The 18326-nt window shown below is 45.6% G+C and overlaps 1 protein-coding gene across 1 annotated transcript in view; it reads left to right on the top strand.

Moving 5' to 3' along the window:
* DSCAM (DS cell adhesion molecule) overlaps positions 1–18326 on the top strand; it is an 833405-nt gene that overhangs the window by 664716 nt on the left and 150363 nt on the right. Inside the window, exons 12-14 of the mRNA XM_018051616.1 lie at positions 10389–10585; positions 12362–12458; positions 13275–13403. Coding sequence (XP_017907105.1) covers positions 10389–10585; positions 12362–12458; positions 13275–13403 — 423 coding nt within the window. The remainder of the gene's footprint in view (positions 1–10388; positions 10586–12361; positions 12459–13274; positions 13404–18326) is intronic.

Below are 18326 nucleotides of genomic sequence, written 5' to 3'. Positions count from 1 at the left end.
TGCCCAGCCCCCCAGAGTCTCTGGTTCAGCTGGTCTAGGGTAGGGTCTGGGAGGCTTCCTCCATGGCTCAGCCATAGGTGCAGAAGACATGCGTTCAGTCTCCAGGCCAGGAAGAGCCGCTGGAGGAGGGCATGGCAATCCACTCCCGGATTTTTGCCTATAGAATCCCCATGGACAGAGGAGCCTGATCAGCTACGGTCTGTGGGGTCCCAAAGAGTTGAACATGACTGAAGCAACTGAGTACACACAGGGCCTGGACACTGGTTTATTTTAAAAACCAGATGATTCCACTTCTAAGATGCACCCAGGATGAGAGCACCTTGTCCCATGCAGCTCACCCATAAATCAGGTGAGAACACCAAGGCCCAGGGCAGCCACCGTCTTGCCCACTCACAGCAGCGTGTACACAGATGGCACAAGGTTGGAGCCCAGCCTCCTGGCTTCTGGTCCCCTTTCTCCCCTCCTCCTCTGAGAGGACCAGTGCTCTAACCCAAGACAGCCAGACCCCAAGCCACAGCAGCAGGGTCCAGACTAAAGCACCTCCCGGGGGCTTCACCCTGAGCGGCAGAATTCCAGAAGGCAGCTGCCATCTTAATGCCTGATCTTTGCAACATGCACAGATTCATGTTTTCACTCAAGTCTATTTTATGTGTTCAGAGTAGTAAAAATCATGTGTGCAGTAAATTTTGATTGACTGGTGAAATAACAGTGAAAATAAATTTTGATTCAAATCTCTGAATGAAATGTTCATTGCAAAACACAGGCAGCGGGTATATGGCTGTTCAACTTTCTGTGTGTTTGAAAATGTTTATAGTCAAGTGGTAGGAAGATGTAAATATATAGTTGAAGAAGTAGCTAAAGAAACAAAAAGAAGAAGTGGCTCACAGAATGTGTTCATGTCTCAGAGTATCTCCCTCCCTAGAACTCCCACCTGGAGACCCTAGTGTTCCTGCCTCAGGTTGGAGAAGCCTTGCTGCCTTGTTCTTGACCCTACACCCTCCTCTGTCACCTCTATTCTGACCATGTGGAGGGACTGAGGGATTTCCCAGGTTGCAGGTCAAATATGGGAGGTCATGGGTGTCCAGGAAGATTGGCCACCTCTATGGGAGTCATTATCTGTGATAATGATGGTTTTAGATAGAACAGGACTCCTGAAAGTCAGAAGCTTCCCAGGTGGCTCAGAGGTAAATATCTCCCTGCCAATGCAGGAGATGCAGGAAATTCGGGTTTGATCCCTCAGTGGGGAAGATTGCCTGGAGGAGGTCATGACAACCAACTCCAGTAGTCTTGCCTGGGAAATCCCATGGACAGAGGAGACTGGTGGGCTACAGTCCATGGGGTTGTAAAAGAGTCAGACATAACTTGGTGACTCAACAGCAACAACATGAAAGTCAGATTCTGGTTGACTCTAGCATCTGGGCCTTTGACTCCCATTCTGCTTCTCTGGTTTTCTCTTTCTCTGTGAAATGAAGGGACTGAACCAGATGATCTTAACAGTCATGTTGTCTACTTGGGGCTTATCCAGGACACTTGGTATTTCCTTTTGTTTCTTTTTCAGTGCTTTCAGCAGAGCTAAAGAAGGAAAAAAGAAATAAAATTGTATTAGGACCAGTTTTATATTACTGATAGAGTCATGAAAACAGAAGAGTAAAGTTTGAGAAATAACCTTTCATATCAGTGATTTATTAATATAATTTTTATTTTTATATATATCCTTGTGTTGAAAAATCAATGTGTATGTCAATTTATTATTGAATTCCTGTCGAAACATGCAGTGATATGCTGTTCATATTTGAGTAGTCATGTATGGATGTGAGAGTTGGACCATAAAGAGGGCTAAACACTGAAGAACTGATGCTTTCAAGCTGTGGTGCTGGAGAAGACTCTTGAGAGTCCCTTGGACAGCAAGGAGATCAAACTAGTCAATCCTAAAGGAAATCAACCTTGAATATTCATTGGAAAGACTGATGCTGAAGTTGCAGCTCCAATACTTTGGCCACATGATAGGAAGAGCCAGCTCATTGGAAAAAACCCTGATGCTGGGAAATATTGAAGGCAGGAGGAGAAGGGTGCAACAGAGGATGAGATGGTTGGATGGCATCATTGACTCAATGGACCTGATTTTGAGCAAACTCCGGGAGTTAGTGAAGGACAGGGAAGCCTGGTATGCTGCAGTCCATGGGGTCACAAAGGGTCAGACACAACTGAGTGACTGAACATCAACAACAACTGTTACAAATAAGGTTGGTTATTGTGCTCAGTCACCCAGTCATGTCTGACTGTTTGCAACCCCCTGGACTGAAGACCACCATGCTCCTCAGTCCATGGGATTCTCCAGGCAAGAATACTGGAGTGGATTGCCATGCCCTCCTCCAGGGGATCTGCCCAACCCAGGGATCAAACCGCGTCTCTTGCATTTCCTGCCTTGGCAGGTGGATTCTTTACCACTAGCACCACCTGGTAAGCCCAAGTTTGATTATTGCTCTGAGGTAAATTCACACCTTCTCAGTGCTTCTGGAAAGATGGGAACACCCTTTGAAATCATTCACATAGTGGCACACCCTCCTATGTTGTGTTCTGGTAAATTCTTAATTTTCAAACAACTAGCCGTTGGGAGAGGAGGAAGAGAAGAAAGCACCAGTTTCTAGCATTTGTGACTTTGTCAGTTTCACTGGTATAAATCTTCCCACTTGGCCAATTTCAGACTAAGTAGACGGCATCCCTGGACCACAGAGTTGATCTCTATGCACAGGCTCGGCTCTCCCTGGCTGTAGCAGCAGCTCCGCTGTACCACTGCCTGTTTGCCTTGCAAGGAAGTAGGTCAGATGAGCCTCCCTTAAACAGGAAGAATGCAGATCTGCTGAACATTAAGGTGCTGGTAGGCGATATTGTGGTTAATGAAGGACATTTATAAACCAGTATATAATGAAGTACAACAGCTGTCTCTTTAATGGGTAATTTTGCAGGAGAAGCACCGGGCATGCAATCTTTGAACAAAGCCCTCTTGGTCTTGGTTTCCTTCTCTCCCACTAGCAGGGCAGCCTGGCCTCCCTTGGTTCTCAGCCCTGTTACCCCATCCATTCGTTATGCTTCAGAGACCCTTGCAGAGAGCCCTGCTCCACTGACATGCTGTCATCTCTCAGCGCTGGTGACTGTGATGAGCGAAAAGGTCGTGGCTTCAAACATTAGCATTGCAAAGAGATGTGAAAATGATCCGTCTCTTTAAAGGGCTGAGAATACTTGGGTGAGACAGAACAAGGGCTCGTCAGACCATTTCTGACCATGAATCAGAACTAAAATACCCATTTTGGTGGGTGCATTCCTCCGAAGGAGAAATATGAGTAAAAAGAGAAGATTTTTCGTGCAGGGTAAGATGGACAAATCGTACACCGGAGGGTCAGGGTTTAGTCGAGGTGCTTCTCCCATGTAGAAAGCAATAAAGCTTTTCATTAGTAGGAAAAGGAAAGGGCAGACAACAAGCAAGCCCCCTGAGCACAGCTGCATTTTCTTGGAGACCACTAATGTGTTCCTCTAGTTGGCACTTTCAAAGGGATAGGAAATTACATTCCAAGCAGACTCCAGACTTCTGAATGCATTTGCTCCCTGTGTAGCAGTTCATGAGGTTGGACAGAAACCCTTATTCGGCATCTGTCTTCTGGTTCCTGTGGCTGAGGCTGGGGTTCCTTTGGTTTTGACCAGAACACTTCTCCACTGAGGGGGGCCATGCTCGGCATGGCTTGTACAGGAGACTGAACTTCACAGAGGTGCTCAGGTGGGTCACGCTCACGTCACTGAGGACTCCGGAGTTTACATCCAAGATCCTCTGTCCTGAAGAACCTTCACCTTCTCACTCGGTTGGATGACAATGCCGTTGGTCGAATTATTGAGTTCTCTGGAGATAACACAGAGGAATTCTGCCTGATCCTCATTCCCATAAGGCAATGGCACCCCACTCCAGTACTCTTGCCTGGAAAATCCCACAGGCAGAGGAGCCTGGTAGGCTGCAGTCCATGGGGTTGTGAAGAGTCCAACATGACTGAGCGACTTCACTTTCACTTTTCACTTTCATGCATTGGAGAAGGAAATGGCAACCCACTCCAGTGTTCTTGCCTGGAGAATCCCAAGGACGGGGGAGCCTGGTGGGCTGCCGTCTATGGGGTCGCACAGAGTCGGATACGACTGAAGCAACTTAGCAGCAGCAGCATTGAAATATTAAGTACTTAGAGCGGTAAAATAACCCAGACTTGAGAAGTGATCACACTCAATGTGTCTTCACAACAAATCTGTATTTTTTCATACCCTGCCATGTGACACGTTTCTTTGCCTTTTTTTCCCCCCTTATTTAGCAAATAGCATGCACTGAGAAATCCTCTGTGTGGCCTTTAGCAGCTCACTACACTGGGAGGCATTAGTATGGATTAATTTACAGAACATAGCTCTGCCACTGGAGTCTCTCTACTCTGTGCTCAACAAAGGCAACTGTAGGCACTGCTTCTCTACAGGAGGGGCCGGGGGGGCATATTCCAGTTGTTAAATTGTTTGTGGGCTTCCCTGATGGCTCAGACAGGAAAGAATCTGCCTGCAATGCAGGAGACCCAGGTTTGATCCCTGGGTCAGAAAGATTCTCTGGAGAAGGGAATAGCAACCTATTCCAATATACTTGCCTAGACAATTCCAAGGAGAGAGGAGACTGGTGGGGCTATAGTCCATGGGGTTGCAAAGAGCTGGACTTGACTGAGAAACTAACACTTTCACTTTTCATACTATTAATAGAAGAATTATTTCTCATTATTTAGGACGCTGTACAATGCAATGGCCAGCCTCAGACATCTAGTCCTCGCTGTCAATGTTTTCTCTTCTTCTGTTTTGAATCCAGGAAGCCAATAAAACAGTAAACCAAACCCTGATGTATAACCTCTACAGACATGGATATGAGCTGACTCATTAACTTCTAAGTCCCACAGTGCCCCTGTAAGTCCATTCCACATTAACCCATCGTCTGCCTGAGATCCCGGACAAGCCCGCCCAGGACTCCAAATGCCTACAGCCCTGGGCATTTCTGTTGGTCCCTACCCTCCATTGCATTTAAGATGCAGAAGCCCCAGCCGGCATTCCGCATCTCCCCACCTTAGCCCATCCCCTCACCCCCAGACATGCCCACATCTCAGCATCAGTCAGGATGAGGCCCACAATCATCACTGCAGCCCCCACGAGGGGAAAGCAGCAGAGCCAGTCCCTGCTTTAAACTCACCCAGCAATTCCACTCTTGGGTATAGATCTGAGAAAAAAGCACTAATTCAAAAAGATACATGCACCCAATCTTCATAGCAGTGCTATTCACAACAGGGTATGGAAGCAACCTAAATGTCCACCAACAGATGGGTAGATAAAGAAGACGTGGCACATATATATACAATGGAATCCAACTGAGCCATAAAAATAATGAAAATTTGCCATTTGCAGCAATATGGATGGACTTGGATGGCATTCTGCTAAGTGGAATAAGTCAGACAGAGAAGAACAAATATTCGATGATGTCACTTCTATGTGGAATCTAAAAAATACAACAAACTAGTGAACAAAACAAAAGAGAAACAGACTCACAGATACAGAGAACAAACTAGTGGGGAGAGGAAAGGGAGAGGGACAAGACGGGGGTAGGGGGTTAATAAGAGTTATTATGGGATTATATGAAATCATGTGCATGAAACTTTTGAAAATTGTAAAGTGCTATAGAATTTAAAGAACCTTTCACTCAATAAAATGTCTTGCCCCTCCCCCTTGACCCTAGAAAGCGAAGGCAATGCTAAAATCCACTGAATTACACACTTGAAGCAAGTGAGTTTTGTGGTATGTTTATTGTACCTCATATATAGGTACAATATAATATAGTATACCGAGGTACAATAAACATACCACAAAAAAATAGAGGAAAACAACAGAATGTGAAAGACTAGAGATCTCTTCAAGAAAATTAGAGATACCAAGGGAACATTCCATGCAAAGATGGGCTTGATAAAGGGCAGAAAAGGTATGGACCTAACAGAAGCAGAAGATATTAAGAAGAGGTGGCAAGAATACACAGAAGAACTATACAAAAAAGATCTTCAGGACCAAGATGTTCACGATGGTGTGATCATTCACCTAGAGCGAGACATCCTGGAATGTGAAGTCAAGTGGGCCTTAGAAAGCATCACTATGAACAAAGCTAGTGGAGGTGATGAAATTTCAGTTGAGCTATTTCAAATCCTGAAAGATGATGCTGTGAAAGTGCTGCACTCAGTATGCCAGCTAATTTGGAAAACTCAGCAGTGGCCACAGGACTGGAAAAGGCCAGTTTTCATCCCAATCCCAAAGAAAGGCAATGCCAAAGAATGTTCAAACTACCGCACGATTGCACTCATCTCATACACTAGCAAAGTCATGCTCAAAATTCTCCAAGCCAGGCTTCAGCAATATGTGACCCTTGAAATCCCTGATGTTCAAGCTGGTTTTAGAAAAGGCAGAGGAACCAGAGATCAAATTGCCAACATCTGCTGGATCATCAAAAAAGCAAGAGAGTTCCAGAAAAACATCTATTTCTGCTTTATTGACTATGCCAAAGCCTTTGACTATGTGGATCACAAGAAACTGTGGAACGTTCTCAGAGAGATGGGAATAACAGACCACCTGACCTGCCTCTTGAGAAATATGTATGCAGGTCAGGAAACAACAGTTAGAACTGGACATGGAACAACAGACTGGTTCCAAATAGGAAAATGAGTACGTCAAGGCTGTATACTGTCACCCTGCTTATTTAACTTATATGCAGAGTACATCATGAGAAATGCTGGACTGGAAGAAACACAAGCTGGAATCAAGATTGCTGGGAGAAATATCAATAACCTCAGATATGCAGATGATACCACCCTTATGGCAGAAAGTGAAGAGGAACTAAAAAGCCTCTTGATGAAAGTGAAAGAGGAGAGTGAAAAAGTTGACTTAAAGCTCAACATTCAGTAAACTAAGATCATGACATCTGGTCCCATCACTTCATGGGAAATAGATGGGGAAACAGTGGAAACAGTGTCAGACTTTATTTTGGGGGGCTCCAAAATCACTGCAGATGGTGACTGCAGCCATGAAATTAAAAGACGCTTACTCCTTGGAAGAAAAGTTATGACCAACCTAGATAGCATATTCAAAAGCAGAGACGTTACTTTGCCAACAAAGGTCTGTCTAGTCAAGGCTATGGTTTTTCCAGTGGTCATGTATAGATGTGAGAGTTGGACTGTGAAGAAAGCTGAGCACTGAAGAATCGGTGCTTTTAAACTGTGATGTTGGAGAAGACTCTTGAGAGTCCCTTGAACTACAAGGAGATCCAACCAGTCCATTCTGAAGATCAGCCCTGGGATTTCTTTGGAGGGAATGATGCTGAAGGTGAAACTCCAGTAATTTGGCCACCTCATGCGATGAGTTGACTCACTGGAAAAGACCCTGATGCTGGGAGGGATTGAGGGCAGGAGGAGAAGGGGACGACAGAGGATGAGATGGCTGGATGGCATCACTGACTCGATGGACGTGAGTCTGAGTGAACTCCGGAAGATGATGATGGACAGGGAGGCCTGGCGTGCTGTGATTCATGGGGTCGCAAAGAGTCGGACGTGACTGAGCGACTGATCTGAACTGATACTGGTTAATAAAATTAAAAATTATCTTAAAATGGTTAGAGGGAAGGAGGGATCAGGACCAAAGTTTGGGGATGGTGGAGCAGTTCTGCTGCTTCTCAGACGCTCAGGAAGAGGAATCTCACCATGGTTGTGGGCAACTTTCTTTAAAATGTGGGCCTCATGGTGCTTCTTTTGCTCCATTCCCAGCCTGCCCACTCCACATTGTGTTATCTCTGCCATATGCCTCCTCACTATAGAGAAACTCCACAGTGTAGGGTCTTCCGTGGGGTCCAGGCTACAAAACTGGGAGATCTCTGCCTTGTTGTGTGTCTCAAACCACTCTAGCCAGCTACAGGGAGGACATGCCCTGGCATGTGCCAGTCTCAGGAGAAGGCACAGCGTTTCTATGGTCAAGTGGCCAGGGAGAGGCTCTGGAGGGCCCTGAGGTGGGCGGCAAAGAATAGAGCATGAGCTTGACCTTATGAAAGAGGGAGAGCCCTTACTGCCATGATTGGGAAAATTAGGTAAGAAGTAGATAAAAAATACAAATTTGTTTTAGTTCTTTTTCAAATCTTCCTGTTTGTTTTTCATATCTTCTTGTTCCTTTCTCATGTTTTGAAAATATCTTTAAACATTTTGTGCATTATAATTTCAAGGCCTGTATCTCATCATGCTGGCATCTGAAGCCCTTGGGGGCCTGATTCTCCATGAGTATAGATTGTTTTCTCACGCGTTTTACTATTTTTTTCTGTGAGCTCATGTTAGCAGAGATTCATCTGGGAGAATCCCAATGGGCCTGGGTGGAGGTACCTCCTTCTAGAGTGTGTTTGTGTTTGCTTTTGCTGGATTCCTCAAGTCCATTTCCACACTAATTGCTCAGTGACTAAGTCATGTCCGACTCTGCCCCCCCATGGACTGCAGCACGCCAGGATTCCCTGTCTTCACTATCTCCTGGAGTTTGCACAAACTCACGCCCTTTGAGTCAGTGATGCTATCAACATCTCATCCTCTACTTCCCCCTTCTCATTTTGCCTTCAATCTCCCCACAATTGAAGGCTTTTCCAATGAGTCTGCTCTTCCAACTAGGGGGCCAAAGTATTGGAGCTTCAGCTTCAGCATCAATTCTCCCAATGAATATTCTGGGTTGAGTTCCTTTAGGGTTGACTGGTTTAATCTCCTTGCTATCCAAGAGACTCTCAGGAGTCTTCTCCAACACACTAGTTCAGCCACTCAGTGTCTGATTCTTTGTGACCCCAAGGACTGCAGCATGCCAGGCCTCCCTGTCCATCACCAACTCCCGAAGCTTGCTCAAACTCATGTCCATCGAGCAGGTGATGCCATCCAACCATCTCATCCTCTGTCGTCCCCTTCTCCTCCTGCCTTCAATCTTTCCAGCATCAGGATATTTTCCAATGAGTCAGTTCTCTCCATCAGGTGGCCAAAGTATTGGAACTTCAGCTTTAGCATCAGTCCTTCCAATGAATATTCAGGAATGATTTCCATTAAGATTGACTGGTTTGATCTTGCAGTTCAAAGGATTCTCATGAGTCTTTTCCAACACCACAGTTCAAAAGCATCATTTCCTCAGTGCTCAGCTTTCTTTATAGTCCAACTCTCATATCCATACATGACTACTGGAAAAACCATAGCTTTGACTAGATGGACTATGTTGGCAAAGTAATGTCTCTAATTTTTAATATGCTGTCTAGTTTAGTCATAGCTTTTCTTCCAAGGAGCAAGTGTCTTTTCATTTCATGGCTGCAGTCACCATCTGCAGTAATTTTGGCGCCCAAGAAAGTGAAGTCTGTCACTGTTTCCATTGTTTCCCCATCTATTTACCATGAAGTTATGGGACCAGATGCCATGATCTTAGTTTTTGAATGTTGAGTTTTAAGCCAGCTTTTTCACTCTCCTCTTTCACTTTCATCAAGAGGAATTTTGATATAGAGGGAGGGAACTTGACAAGTTTCACAAATAAATTTCCCATTCTCTCAATACATTGAGATGAGAGCCCCTGCTTTAAACTTTGGGAGAAGTCTGGTTTTGAGGTCTGAAGAACTGTGGGTTAAGGATGCCAGGAGGTGACTTCAAGGATTGGTTAGCCAATCGGTGGACTAACAAGGTTTCAGAAATTCCCATAGTTGACAACGATAGTTGGAAATGTAGGTGATTATGGACGTGAAAGTGAAATTGCTCAGTCGTGTCCGACTCTTTGCGACCCCATGGACTGTAGCCCACCAGACTCCTCCGTCCTTGGGATTTTCCAGGCAAGATACTGGAGTGGGTTGCCATTTCCTTCTCCAGGAGACCTTCCCAACGCAGGGATTGAACCCAGGTCTCCTGCATTGTAGGCAGACACTTTACCATCTGAGCCACCAGGGAAGTCGATTATGGAAGGAGTGTAATTCTCAACGGAAGCCCCTTTTCCTGTCTAATAAGCAAGTCACATCATTTTCTTGTGTGTTTTAGGGAACATAAGTTTACTTTCCACAGGGATTGGAAGAGAGTAAGACCCGTGCACCACCATCCCCCAAATAGGAAACCACACAGCAATTTCTGCTTGGGGCTCATTGAGTCCAGTCTCATTTTTCTGCCACCCTTCCAAATCTTTTGATCATGATTCTTGCTCAACCAATACATTTCAAAGAAACATCTCAAATGCAATTGAGCCATGTATTATGGTGGGGAAACTGTGAACCCTGCTTTGCCGAATAAGTTGTGTCATTTTTGGATTTTCAGTTCCTGCGATGATTACATCCTACCCGAACACCACCCTGGCCACTCAGGGTCAAAAGAAGGAAATGAGCTGCACGGCCCATGGTGAGAAGCCCATCATAGTCCGCTGGGAGAAAGAGGACCGGATCATTAACCCTGAAATGGCCCGTTATCTCGTGTCCACCAAGGAGGTGGGGGAGGAGGTGATTTCTACTCTGCAGGTAAGAGCATGGCAAATAGGACGGACGAGCACCTACCTTCACAGGCAGAATAATCCTGTCCTTTCACATAAGTGAGTGCATGTGGGGGAAAGCCACAAATCATCTTTTGAAATAGTTACAACAGGACTTCCCTTGGTGTTCCAGTGGCTGAGACTTCGCCTTGCAATGCAGGGGGTGCTGGTTCAATCCCTGGTCGGAGACCTAAGATCCCACATGCCTCACAGCCAAGAAACCAAACAACTTTTTAATAAAAAGAACAAAACAAAAACCAAATTCAATAAAGGCTTTAAAAATGGTCCATGTCAAAAAAAATCTTAAAAGAAACATATATGAAATACTATCTCTCTATGTTTATATATAAAGGGATTCCACAGTAGCCTGCAAAAATAGTACTTTATCCTACATGTGATTAAGAGTGAAATTATTGCCAACATGGCAGGGAAACAAACTGTAATAATAATAATAAGATAGAAATGGCATATTTTTTTAATTTGTTTTTTTTATTGAAGGATAATTGATTTACAGAATTTTGTTGTTTTCTGTCAAACCTCAATGTGAATCAGCCATAGGTATACATATACCCCCTCCCTTTTGAACCTCCCTCCCGTCTCCTGCCCTGTCCCACGCCTCTAGGTTGATACAGAGCCCCTGTTTGAGTTTCCTGAGCCATAAAGCAAATTCCCATTGGTGATCTATTTTACATATGGTAATGTAAGTTTCTGTGTTACTCTTTCCATACATCTCACCCTTTCCTCCCCTCTCCCCAAGTCCATAAATCTACTCTCTATGTCTGGAGAAATAGCATCTTTCAATGACACGTAATTCTGGAGAAATGACAGCCTACACTGGGCACTTTTTTTTAACTTCCTGAAAAGAAAAGTCAGAAGGATTCTGCCACAGAAATATTATAAGGAAAATATTTTGCTTCTTGGGGGAAAACCCAGAGTAAAAAAGTATTGCAGTCTCTTAGAATTTTTAGCACTGCTGGTAGTCAGCTGAGTGGGGCTCAGCTTTTAATATGGGGGAGAAATGATGCTGTAAAACACACATGAGAAAAAAAAAAAAGAAAAGCCTCGTGTTTGAAACATGCATATTGATTCACTCTCAGGTCCAATCTTGGAGTCCTGGGAGACCAAAACTTTATTGCAATGTTTATAGATCTGTTTTGTTTAGGCAGGATTGCTCTGGCTGTTTTAAAAATCCACTATGAGATTTAACCAAAACTCCACCCAATGACACTGTTTAAATATTTACAAATATAGTACATGATGGTCCGATGGACACTCTGCCAGTGATGTAGAGAAACTTCATCAGCACGGGCTCTACTGGCTCATGAGAAATATTTTGGAAATTGTTTGCTAAGGCCCATCATTGTCTTTTAGAGACAAACATACATATATCAATAATATAAAGAAGACATTTAATAAAACATTTCTCTCGACTTAAAAAATAATCCACTATGAGATTTTTTTTAAGTGGGAGTATGTGGAATATATGTCAACCTGAACGTGACATTCTACATAAATTTCACATCCAGTTTAATGAGCTGGCAGCTGACATGGATCATGTACACTGAATCTGTCCGTCTGCACATTTACAATTGTGCTGAAATAATTTGTTCTCAGCTTTCTGTGTCCCTGTGTGTGAGTGTTTATGTGTGTGCTTGGGGCTGGGAGGAGAGTGAGAGTAGAGAGACTTTGTAGCCAAGAGCCCTTTGAGTTGTTCTCTCTCTGCATTCCTCTGGGTAAGATGGATTTCTCTCTGCTTTACACATAGATTTTGCCAACAGTAAGAGAAGATTCTGGCTTTTTCTCCTGTCACGCCATCAATTCTTATGGGGAGGACCGTGGAATAATTCAGCTCACGGTGCAAGGTAGGACGGACAGAACCTAGGGGGAGAAACTCGGTGGTGTCAGGACAGTAAGTGTGTGCCCAGGCTTTGGTGTCCGAGTGGCCTCAGCTTGATACGTCACACTTGCAAGTCCTAAGAAGATGTTGAATCTGAACAAAGTTGGTGCTAAAGCTTCATTTTGCAGATCTCATGATTATACTAAGGTGCAGCCCCCAAACAGAGGGAGCAAAGTCCATAAAGGAACTGGGTCAGCTGACTGGGCAGCCCGGACAGTGTGCCTTTCTTGTTCAAATTTAGGAATCATTAGCTGTTCTGCCCCTGGAGGAGGGAAATGGCAACTCACTCCAGTATTCTTGCCTGGGAAATCCAATGGACAGAGGAGCCCGGCGGGCTACAGTCCATGAGGTCGCAAAGAGTCAGACACGACTGGGTAGCTAAACAACAACTAGATGATCTGAATGAAAGTTTCATATCTGGGGCCAAACTAGTTTCTGAGTTAATAGATCCCAAGCCAGACCGGAAGAGTGACATGTAAATCTTCAGCTTTATAAGTGACATGTAAATCTTCAGCTTTATAAGTGACATGTAAATCTTCAACTTTATAAGTGACATGTAAATCTTCAGCTTTATAAGTGCTGTGGAGATTGGCAAATTTGGAAAAATAAAATTGTTCCATCCTAAAATGTGATTAGGAAAAAAATACTTCCAGGTTAAAAAAAAAAAAAAGTCTGCCGTGTTGAATGCTGACAAAGCTTTTGTGAGTCACTCAGGATTTTCACTAGCATCTTATGCCTGAACGATGTTCAAACTAACTCAGGTTTTCTGTTGACCATACAGAGCCCCCAGATCCTCCTGAAATTGAGATCAAAGACGTGAAGGCACGCACCATCACCCTCAGGTGGACCATGGGCTTTGACGGGAACAGCCCCATCACAGGCTATGACATTGAATGCAAAAATAAATCAGGTAAGTCCTTCATTTCCTCCAGCTGTACTTCCACTTCCAAAAGCTGTTTTATTGGTTGCCTTTTAATGTAAGCACAACCTGGACTCCGGGAAATTCAGAGGGAGCTCTTTTCGCCAGTCTATCTCTTTCCTTGCGTGAAGCACACCCACCCCCATTTCCTTTGGTGGGAGTGATTTTGTGTTGAGATCTCTTTGTTGGGTCAGCCCTGCCTCTTTTCTCCTTAAACAAGCAGGACCTCAATCCTGCTCCCTCCCCGTGGGTCACTTTGGCACTGTCACCACCAAAGGGTGCACAGGCTGCTGCCAACCCAACCTGGCCACTGGCATTATTTTTCCCACCTTCCCATCTTCCCTCTGCTTCCCTTGTGTCCACATCCCTGAGCACTGGCTGCGTTCAGCGTCTGTGGGCTGAGCTGAGCCATGGTGGTTTGTGCAGAGGGCCACGTATTGCTGAGACAGCACTGACCCGGCAGGGACCTCCTGGATGTGCAGGCACAGGCTGGTGGCACAGATGCAGCCAGGCACTCCTGTGCTTCCTCTGGGCAAGTGGCCAGCTCACCAAGAGCCCAGAAATAAAACAAACCAGCTGTCAGGACCACATCAGGCACGCCTGTTGATCATCCTAAAGTGACAATGACAGGGCCACTTTGGCCAAGGGGAGAGTACCACCACTGGTCTGGACTTGGACACGAAAGGCATGAGGAATTAGAGCAGCATCAGCTCGTGAGGGTTTGATAGTCTCGCAGTCCAGGAAAGTGGCCCCGTGTCTCACTTTCTAGGCACCGTGCGTCACTTCACAGCACACTGTCATGACACATTTATCCTGTGAGCTGAAGCTGGAGCAAAACATGAAGCTGGTGACATGTGGAAAGGCAGGTCAGGTGGGCAGAAATGTTTCTGTAGGAGCAGGCAAGGGGCAGGGTGGGGCAAAGTGTGAGACTGGATGAAGAAGTAAGTCCAGAAAAAGGTTAAGGGTGGGGGTTAAGGAGAAGAATTACTGAGGATGAAAACAGCTTGCATCAAACCGAGAACAGAGATCATAACAATAGTGCTTGAGGATGGCTAGAAGTCCTAGGTTAGAGATGCATAAGAAAAGATGTCAGAAGAGCTGTGGTGACCAGCTTGGTTCCCTGAGCCACAACCAGAGACCTGGAAGTGAGCTGATGCTGCCATGGACCCTGAGAAAGCCTCCTGAGAGGAGCATGGTGGCTGTGGTCACACAGCCCCCTGGAAACCAGATCCCATGCAGGGGATGGCTGTAGAGGGCGGCCAGGGAGCAAGCTATGGGCAGTGCTGAACCAGCAGGGATCTTTCAGAAATCAGTACCCACGGGCTTGCCCAGGGCCAAGGGCAGAGAGGAGGCCCTGCCTTCGTTCTAAAGAAATACGAGCAGGATGGAACCAAAGATTGAGAAGTTCTGAGATCTGGGTCTTGAAGTCTCTTAGGTGAGGCAGGCATGTCCTTGCAGAGAACAAGCTGGAAACTGAGGGCAAGAATGAAAACTCGGCAGGAACACAGACACACACAGTGGGGATACTCTGTAGAGTCTACAGAGAGAGGGACAGACACCCCACCTCAAGCCTCGCAGATCGGCGCTAATACAAGGACTGCAGGTCTGGGAGCTAGTGCCCACAAAGCCAGTCAGGGGAGCAGCTGCGTGCCTCTCTGTCTTCAGGGGATCAGTCATTTCCAGGTGCTCGTGGTGACCCAGTGGTTCCTCAAGGGAGTTTGGGTTCAGTGTGTCCCTGGCCCTCTTACCAGCTGTAAGCACCCCCGCCACCATCCTCCTCTGTGAAATGGGCAACCACAGCATCACCTGTGACAAGAGTTCCTCAAAGGCTGCCCTCCCATCCCTGGACCACACAGTTACCATGGTTACTCCCACCTGCTGCTCAGACCCCACTCCTCATTTGGCCTCCACAGGGATGCACCCCAGGTCCACACTCAAGCCCATGCCTCCCCCTCTCGTGCTGCTGCAGTCTCTCTCCTTTCCTTGCCTGGCAGATATGTGAACTCATATGCATCTGTGTGTCTTGTGTGTGTTTTTAAATTTATCAGTATTTTCTCTTATTGAATCTGGGTTTTGACTCAAGTTAGAAAAATCGTTCTCTGCACTGTGGTCATAAAATAAATCAGCCTGTTTTCTTCTATCATTTTGTGTTTCTTTCCTTCCCTTTTCTAAATTGAGATCTCCAATCCATTTGGAGTCTACTCTTGTGTACATTGGGAGAGATGGATCTGATTTTATCTTCTCCAGAAATGGGTCTTCTGTTGCCCCAACATCATTTATTAAAAATCCACCTTCGTCCAGTGATTTCAGATGCCGCCTTTCTCACATACTAAGTTTTCATATGTTGTTGTTCAGTCACAGTCGTGTCCACCTCTTTGTGACCCATGGCCTGCAGCACGCCAGTCTACCCTGCCTCTCACCATCTTCTCAGAGTTTGTTCAAACTCAAGTCCATTGGGTCAGTGATGCCATCCAACATCTCATCCTCTGCTGTCCCCCTTCCATATGTAATTGAGTCTATTTCTGGACTTTCCTATTCCATTGGTTTACCTATATACTAATGCAGCAGTACCAGACTGTTTTCATCATAGAGGCTTTATGTCTTAATATTTGGTAAGGCTAGTCTACCCTTGCAACTTTTCCCTCCCAGTGTTTTCTTAGCTTTCCATATATAATTTCAGGATCAACTCGTTTAGCTCCATAAACACATGTTTTTGTTATTGTTAATGGTATCCCATTAAATGTATTAGTTAGACCTTATGACATTTTTATGATGTTGCTGTGGATTGAATTCCCACCCCTAAACTCTGATCAAATGACCTCCCTTGCATGGTTTGAAAACAGATGACACTCCTTAGTTTTCCATTTGCCAAGAAAAATAAAATATCCCAAGTGCCTTTGCATGTTCCTCCTTGGACCATCACCTGGCCCTTCAGCTCCACTTGCCCCGTGGCAGCACCCCAGGGGTCATCTGACTGGGCACAGGTACAAAGGAGCCATCACCTCCCTCGTTTGGAACCTTTGACTTTCTTCATGTGGCCTGCATCCTGCTGGTTTCTATGCCTGCCACATACTGGGTTCCTAGTGGCCACTGCTCTCCTCCAGGTAGACACCAAGGTCCGCCTTCCATCCCCTTCCAGCATCTTGCCCCGTGTGCAAGGCCAGCCCATCGGCCTGCAGCCTACGGCATCTACTCCAGCCTGCCATGTTCCCCACACCCCTTCTTGGATGCCTTTTCCCCAAGGCCTCACAAATCACTGCCTGGGCTTGGTGCCTTAGTTCCCCCCACCCCTGACCCCTGCCGCCTTTCAGATAAGGGCTCTCCTGCAAGGCTAAGACAGAGAAGAAGTGGCTTCCCCAGGTGCTGATCCTCCCTTCCCTCACCCAACACCATAGATCTCATCCTTCTCCAAGCCAATTCTTCATTTTCTACCTTTTGCGTAATTTTGCCCCTCAGACTTTGGGTCACCCTCACTTTTTCAAGCCTCTAACAACGCTTCTCCAAATGAAGTTCACTGCCTTAAATTTGTCCTTGATGATCTGCTGTCCTCCTGCCTCAGGCCATATCCCCTTCAAGCTGGGCTTATCAACAAGCACCCAGTTCAACCACACTTCTCCTGGGGGCTCTCCCCAGTCTTCACTCGGGTGATAATTGGACTTTTAGAGGCAGAGACTCGACTCTGAGCCTCTGCATCCTCTTCACCCCGATCTCTCTGGATCATGTCATAGAATCCTACCTCCTCAACAAATGCTTCTCACTTATTTTTTCTAAACCAAGGGACAATCTGACCCTGCACAGCTCTCTCACCTTTTGCTCCTACAAACCAGAGGACTTACGACAACTCTTAGCCAAGTTCCACCCCCACCCCGCCCCCCTGCACTTAGCCAAGCTCTCTGCACTGCTCCTCCTCATCAGGAAGTCAAGTCAGAAGCTCGTCAGAAGTCTTCCTCTAAGCACGTGAGACTTCCATCAGATTCCTAGAAAATTGAAATTGAGTCTCATTGGATATCCAGCAGAGACCTTGTGAAGGTCCCATGCGGCAGGAAGCTGTCCTAGAACTTGGGGATAACACAAGAGGGGTCAAATCCCAGCCTCACTTCTCAGCACCTCAACAACAGGGTCTGAGGTTCTTGACCTTCACAATGAAAATAAAAATCCCTGCTTCATGAGGATGTTGTCAGAATCCAATCGAAAATACATTCTGTCCAGATTCTAGCTGTGCAGCAGAATGACCCAGAGAGTTATTGTTCAGTTGCTCAGTGGTGTCCAACTCTTTCTGATCCCATGGGCTGCAGCATACCAGGCCTCCTTCCCTCACCATCTCCTGGAGTTTGCCCAAGTTCACATTTATTGCATCAGTGATGCCATCCAGCCATTTCATACTCTGATGCCCTCTTCTACTTCTGCCCTCAATTTTTTCCAGCATCAGGGTCTTTTCCAATGAATTGGCTGTTCGCATCATGTAACCAAACTATTGAAGCTTCAGCATCAGTCCTTCCAATGAATATCCAGCGTTGATTTCCTTTAAGATTGACTGGTTGTATCTCCTTGCAGTTCAAGGGACTCTCAAGAGTCTTCTCCAGCACCACAGTTTGAAGGCATCAGTTCCATGGCCCTCTGCCTTTTTTACCATCCAGTTCTCACAATTGTACATGACCCCTGGAAAGACCATAGTCTTGACTATACAGACCTTTGTTGGCAAGGTGATATCTTTGCTTTTCAACACACTGTCTAGGTTTGTTATAGCTTTCAAGCCAAGAAGCAATTACTAACTCTTTAAACAATTAAATGCCTGATGCTAAGTCATGGATGGAGCCTCATGTGGTTCTAACCACATGAGGTTCTATAAGGATGCCAGTTTTAATGTCAGATGGTTCATTACCCAGTTTCATCACTTATTAGCTCTCTTAACCA

The sequence above is a fragment of the Capra hircus genome, chromosome 1 (assembly GCF_001704415.2).
Source record: "Capra hircus breed San Clemente chromosome 1, ASM170441v1, whole genome shotgun sequence".
Taxonomy (NCBI): Eukaryota; Metazoa; Chordata; class Mammalia; order Artiodactyla; family Bovidae; genus Capra; species Capra hircus.
The sequence above is the reverse complement of the archived record's forward strand: the minus strand, read 5'-3'. Positions and strand labels throughout refer to the sequence as shown.